Source organism: Vigna umbellata, chromosome 3 (genome assembly GCF_029865625.1).
Source record: "Vigna umbellata cultivar VRB3 chromosome 3, Vumbellata_1.0, whole genome shotgun sequence".
Classification (NCBI taxonomy): domain Eukaryota; kingdom Viridiplantae; phylum Streptophyta; class Magnoliopsida; order Fabales; family Fabaceae; genus Vigna; species Vigna umbellata.
The window spans coordinates 31,619,540-31,626,288 of NC_142167.1; the positions used below are offsets into that span (position 1 = coordinate 31,619,540).

A 6,749-nucleotide genomic window follows, 5' to 3' on the forward strand; every position below is an offset into this window, starting at 1 on the left:
TTTTATTCGTGAGCACTACTATGCCATTGATAGATTATATGCTAAAGTCATTTGTGTAATTATTAGGGTTGATCTAGTGTTGGATTTGAAGAGTTTATACACCAAGTTTTATAAATTAAAGCTATTTAGAGTGCATTAGTTGTGTGGATCAATAGAAAGGAGTTGAATAAAGATGAATAAAGAGTCTTTCATGAAGGGCTTTAGAAGGTGTTCCAAAAATGAAATGGAAGAAGATATATGCAAGAGTGAGACTATTAGTCTTCATATCAATGTTCTTTTTCTTCTTTTTAGGGTTACTTGTAGACAGGTTTTGGTCTTAGTTATTGCTTTTTTCCTTATAGTTTGGTTTATGAATGATTTTGATCTATAAATTGTTTTTACTAATTTTGTGTATTTTCAAGAACTATGCAAAAAGAAAAAATCGATGTTCTTATAAATCCTTCAAATTCTCATTTCCCTTCCCTAAAAATCTTCTAACTTGAGTGGATTGAACTATTTTAATCAAAACATCAACTTTTATCCAAAATTAAATATTTAAAAAATCTAATTTTGCCCTGCCTAAATCATACACCCTATAAAATTCTTCATTTTTTCAAAATTTTCTAAATATTTAATTTTTTAACTCTTAAAATCATTTTATATTCTAAAATCATCACAAACATTTCAATGGAAAAAGAGAACTTTAGCGTTTTAGACAGAAGGAAACTAATAAAATTATCAACTTTTAATTTTAATCAAATAGAAAGACTTAATCTGTTAAAAAAAACTTCATAAACACAATTTGTACATAGATCAATCTAAAAATTCAAATAAAATTTGTGTTTAAGATTAATAGTTGGTTTGAAGGTACTATTTTTACGAAAATTATTCTGACTTTATATAGTGTAAGACAATACAAAATGGTTCTAGTTAGGAGTGGGAATTAATGAATAAAGATGGAGTATAATTTAAGTTTGATTCGAGAAAATGACAAAAACAACCTTTAAGTTTAATTAATTTGTTTGGAAAAGAAAACTTTATTATTTAAGTTTAACTCATCTAAATAAAATATTTTTCTTAAATCTTATCCATAATTTGATTACTCATATAACCAATAATGTCTTGAATTATGTTCAAATGTATTAGTTTAATTCAAGTGAACAAAACTGTTAAATGACAAAGAAAAAGCAGGAGGAAATCATGTAATAGTTAAGTAAGAATTATTTTAAGATAAAACAACATTTACTTGGTGTTACTCCTTTTCCTTATCTAAAATTAACATTTTTACTATAACAAGCATAAAATCGAGTAATAGCTACCCTCTGATAGTTAAGTTTAAAAACTCGAATTGGACCCATATATTTAATCAAAATAAATTTCATATTTAAAACTATTTATTTACATAAACTAAATATCTCTTATACCCAACAATTGATAAATTTATTTAAAATAGTTTACTTATAATTCCAGACATTTACATAGCAATTATAAAGTACTAGTAGTAGCTAGAAGATTGCATTGAAAATGAATTGAAGTAGCAATTTTCAATTTAGCTATACATAGCTATCACGTGAACCAAAATGATGTCGCTACATGTTATCTTTACTGGGGCCAACTTCATGATAACTCAGTATGGTTTTTTACTTGGAGTTTTCGGACAAGTTATTTCTTAAATTAATATTAACATAGTCAAAGTGCCGTGGATAAATGTGTCTCTAGAATGTTGGAAATCATAAATTGAGGAAAAATTAAGAATAAAATAGTATTTAATTGGTGCTTGGAAGTGAAAAAAATCATATTTGCATGAAAAGAGTGTAGTGTGAAAATGGATAATCTTTATTGAAATATTTGGATCCGATTGGATAGGATGGATATAAAAACATGAATTGGTGAATAAACAAAACCTTGGGTGTTAGTAAATGTCGTGTTGGATTGTGGAATGCACATGGAAGTGTCATACATTTACCCATAAACTAGCCATATTAGGTATCATATCAACACTGCCACCTTGCAATTATTTCCTACTATATGTCAATTTAATTCACCCAACTCTTTTCTCATGCCCACCTAAGTTTGCATCAACCTAATACTTTAAACCTATTCAATAAAATATTAGCTCCCTATATCTGAAGATCTTATACTAATTTAAAATAGAGAACAAACAAAACTTATAAATGTTTTTTTTTTAGTTTATTGAGTTAATGAATTAATTTTAATTCTCTTTTTTTTTTTTAGTTTGAACACTCAGGAAATGCAAAAGGCAAAGAGAATATTGTATTCATTATAATGGTTGACGTGTTATAAAAATAGAAACAAATACAAAGTAAAGGTATAAAACCAAAATTTGTAAACCATTCCCTACTTCACTTTTTCTAGCTTACATATACCACCATTCTCAAAGCCACTAATTCATTATTCATGTCTCCCAATCATGTCATCAAAATTATCCTATAAAGCCATGTGTTTTAATTTCTATGTTGTTTCTCTTTTAGTTAGCATAGAAAAAAAAAATTATGGTTTTTGGTCCATCATAAGATATATATATTCAAATGTAAAAACATGTTGAGCAAAAATAAACCGCAATGTCTCGAGATAGAATATTTTAATTTTTTCATTCAAGGTTTTTCTTCCACCACCCTTATTATTACTAACTTCACCCCTTCGTTATCAAAAAAATTAAAATATTTTTTCTCAGTCACTGCAGAAAAATCTCATTTATTCCATGAAGCATTTCAAATGTTTTGAAAATTTTATTTCGAAACATTCGTTACGAGAAACTCGTTATAAATTGTATAAATTATATTCTGAAAAATGTGTTTTGAAAATTTTATTCTAAGAAAGCTTATTATAAAATGTATTTTATATATGTTCTATTAAAATTGTTTAAAACATTTTGTTTCAGAAATTCTATCTGAAAATTTTATTCCAAAAATTTCAAAAACTTGTTTTAAAACATTTTCAAAATAAATAATTTAAACATCACTTTAAAAAATAAAATACTCGTGTCAAAATTATGGAATTTAACTTAAAATTATCCGAGTGCCAAAAAAAAAATCATTTATTCCTTGTAATCCTAATTCCTCACTCATTTGAAACCTGAAAGCCACCAACGGCTCCTTGGAAACCAAACACAGGGCTACTGTTTCTCTGTTACAGTACTTTCTTTCCACTGTGGTTGGGAATGCTATCAGAGAGACAACAACAGCAGCAACAATCATGGAGACTCCAAGTCACTGCCAAAGCCAACAACTTCAACTTACGATTCAGATTCGCCGCTGCAACTTCCAAACCCACTTGGAATTTCTCCTTCTTCCGCCTCTCCATTCTCCTCAAGTTTCCTAAATTCGCCTTAAAATTCGCTTCACACCCCACACAACCACCACACCGACCAGGATTCTTCGCTACCAAATTCATGAAAATTGTCCACAAACTTCGACCCAGATTGCCCGGAAAGAAGGAATCAAATGTTTCATATCCAAAGGTTAATCGTGTAACTTATCAGGTATATTAATACACTATTAGAGATCGTGTACTGATATTACAAAGTAAAATATATAAAAGACAATCTTATGGTTAAACTCTAATTTTATGGCTGAATTTGTACATGCCTAAACTCTAATATTGATAGCAAGGTTGAATTTTTCTTTTCAATTTCACTACCTCGTGATAAGGATTAGGACTAATTCTGTTGAGTTCGCTATGCTTGCAGGACCTACATCGTGTTGGCTTTTGGGTTATGGGGATTCTAGCATGTGTGGCTCGATCTATCAGCAAGAGTGGTGAGAGGGGAATGTTGATGCTTGGTTCTGTGTGGTATTTGTTGCTTCTGTTCTGGAAAATGAAGATAGTGAATTTAGTAGCATTCTTAGTGGTGGTGGGAACGATATTTTATTACTTGTTTTTTAATTTTGATTGTAATTATTGTTATTGGGAGTACATGGCAAGGTCATGGAATAAAATGGTTAATCTCTGGTAGATATGTTTCGTGTTCATGAGGAAGCTTTTAAGGTTGCCTTAACAGATATGATGTTCTTTTTACAGAATATGGAATTCAAACTATCTCTTTTCCTTGCAATTTCAAGCTTTTAAGGCATGTATTGTGCTTGGTGTATCTGTTCGTTCTAAACCTATGTATTCTTGTGCTCTCTCAAATATATTTTGTTTTGATACAAAGTCCATGCAGTTACCATTCGAATTCGATGTATTGTCTGTTTTAAGGTTTGTCTCTTACAGTTTTATCTTGTTTTATCTTTAAAAGACATATAAGAAAGTAAAGAAGAGAAGAATATTTAAATTATCTAAAACTTCTTCCACTTATGTGATACTTTCTCATTTTTCATGAATGTGATTTATTTTTAATGTCAGTTCAGTTCATTTTAGTGAATAGATAATATCTGCTTCCATTAATATTTTCAAGGTTGAGTCACTTTTCTTTTCCCACAGATTTTTACTGTATCTGCATCTTCCATTTTATCAGCACTAATCTGTGTGAAACTGTGTTTGTGCAGCTTCCCAAGCTTGCTGATACTGCTACATAAGTGTTTGTGGGTTATAATTGTTAGTTTATTGAAAATTTCGTTTCATAGTAAGAGAGTTAATATGTTAATAAATTTATTAGATTATTGAAATAACAAAGAAAGTTGTTATTTATCAGTGAAAGTTGAAATTTTTTCATGAATGCTATGATTTTTCAGGGAAGAGAATTTCAGCTGCAGAGGATCCAAATTCCATGTAATTATTTTGTTTTATTTAGGTGAACAGTGTATGTTCATAGCATGGAATCTCTTTTAGAAAGGACGTTTGACGTGGTAAATCACATCACGCAGTAGTTATAGTTTGTGTTTTTTATTGATTTGACTGAATTTTCAGCGTAAAATTCATTTTTTTATAAAAAGAATTTATAATGAAAAAGTAAATAATTCCATGGTCATAATAAAGGTATTCTTTTCCTTTTCTTTTTCAGAAAGATAACAGATCAAATGTTTACATATTTATTGTATATATTCTAATTTTATTTTTTTTTACAATATTTATTTTTACTATTTTTTTCATTTATCTTTTTTCTTTGATCAACCTTCTTTATATATATAATTAAATTATTTGTTTCATGTTCAATATTTATCAATAGGTTTTCATGTGTTGTTTTAGTAGAAATAATTGCATTTAAGTTGTTAGCGAGATTTATATACGAAGCTGATGATGAGGTGTATGTTGAAAAATAATATATTAAGAGAATAAATTGTTAATATATTTATCCAAATATGCTAATCAAGAATGTTAATATTATATTATTGAGTTTTGTTTACTGATATCTTAGAATATTAGTTAAATATTTTTATAAAAAACTTTTGAAAAATCAAATTTGTATCAGACATTGCGGTACAAAAGTATATTGATAATATTTTTAATAAAAAAAATAAGTTGTTTACTCTTTAACGAATTAAAGTTGTGAGTATCTTTAGTTTTTTTATAGTATAACTTTATTATTATTATTATTATTATTATTATTATTATTATTATTATTATTATTATTATTATCATTATTATTACACATATTTTTAAATAATGTCTAGTTGTGGTTCAAGATCTTTAACATGTAGATATTTCAAGATCTGCATATAGTAAGGGCAGAGAAAACTTATGGGTAATTTATACTTTTAATCATGTATTATATATATCTAAAAAAAAGTTATTGATATATTTTGTTTTTGCATGTCACCTTAGGTATATGTGATTCCTTCAGGAAGATTTCTTATCGAATTCATTTACTTAAACTCCTATAGAAAACAAAATAAATGTCAAAATAAGTTTGTGTTGTGTAATACTTTTTTTACAGTGCCATCAACACATAAAAAAATGCTAATAATAAGTATATGATTTACATAAGATAAAATAATAATAAGATAACGTATATTTACATTTAGTCGACACATATTAAAAAAAATAAGAAAAAGTAATAAAAAGTTTTTGAGTAAAAGAATAATTTTTCCATGTTGTGGGAGATATTTTTGTTAATATAAATAAGATTAACCCAAGAAGGTTTGCATAGCAATAAGGGGGTGGCAAAAGCACAGTCTTATACTTGGCATGATGTGAGTATTTCATTGTAGCTGAATATAGTTTGCTTTTGGATGCCTAACAGGATTTTATTTTGAGTGATGCTCCCTCCATCACTCCATATTTTTCTTACACCTCTCCATTTTTTTTTAATTCCAAATTTATCTTTTTTACTTTTTACTTTTACTAATTTTACTTTTTTATTTTTTAAAACTCTAATCTCAATCCCCTCTCACTTCCATTTTCCCTTTTACTTTCAACAGCAACCCCCACCCACATGGAGGCTCATGTGGGAGAGGAATTTAGACTTTAGCAAACACAACCAGTGAAAACTCAACTAAGAGGATATTTATTTTTATAGCTTAATTAACAGATTGTTGATTATTGAGATGATTTGAAAAAAAAAATAATAAGTTATGTGGGGAGAAAAAAGAAAGAAGAAGAGAAAGTGACAGTGGGAGGTGAGGGCTTGCTCCTGAGAGTGAAAGAGAAAGTGAAAGTGAGAGAAGATTGAGATTAGGTTTTAAAAAATAAAAAGTAAAATTGATAAAAGTAAAAAATAAAAAAGATACATTTGGAATTTAAAAAAATTGGAGAGGTGTAAGGAGAAGATGTGGTGGTAGAGGAAGCATCGCTCTTTTATTTTTTTTCTTTCATTTTCCTTAACTTTGTTTGAAAACAAAAATAAAAAGGATCAATATTGCCACATTTTC

General features: G+C 27.8%; 1 protein-coding gene across 1 annotated transcript; it reads left to right on the forward strand.

Annotated features, from left to right (window-relative positions):
* The first annotated feature begins 3,067 nt into the window (after positions 1-3,067).
* On the forward strand, positions 3,068-4,152 carry LOC124820753 (uncharacterized). Its single transcript, XM_047292514.2, has 2 exons — positions 3,068-3,481; positions 3,689-4,152. The coding sequence occupies exons 1-2, from the start codon at positions 3,161-3,163 to the stop codon at positions 3,953-3,955; spliced, it is 588 nt and encodes a 195-aa protein (XP_047148470.1). The 5' UTR covers positions 3,068-3,160; the 3' UTR covers positions 3,956-4,152.
* The last annotated feature ends 2,597 nt before the right edge of the window (positions 4,153-6,749 follow it).

What these genes read in the sequence shown, in the direction of transcription:
- LOC124820753 (XM_047292514.2), top strand. Translation starts at nt 3,161, where the DNA reads ATGCTATCAGAGAGACAACAACAGCAGCAACAATCATGGAGACTCCAA. An exon ending in TTAATCGTGTAACTTATCAG is followed by an intron (nt 3,482 to 3,688) that starts GTATATTAATAC and finishes CTATGCTTGCAG; the next exon opens with GACCTACATCGTGTTGGCTT.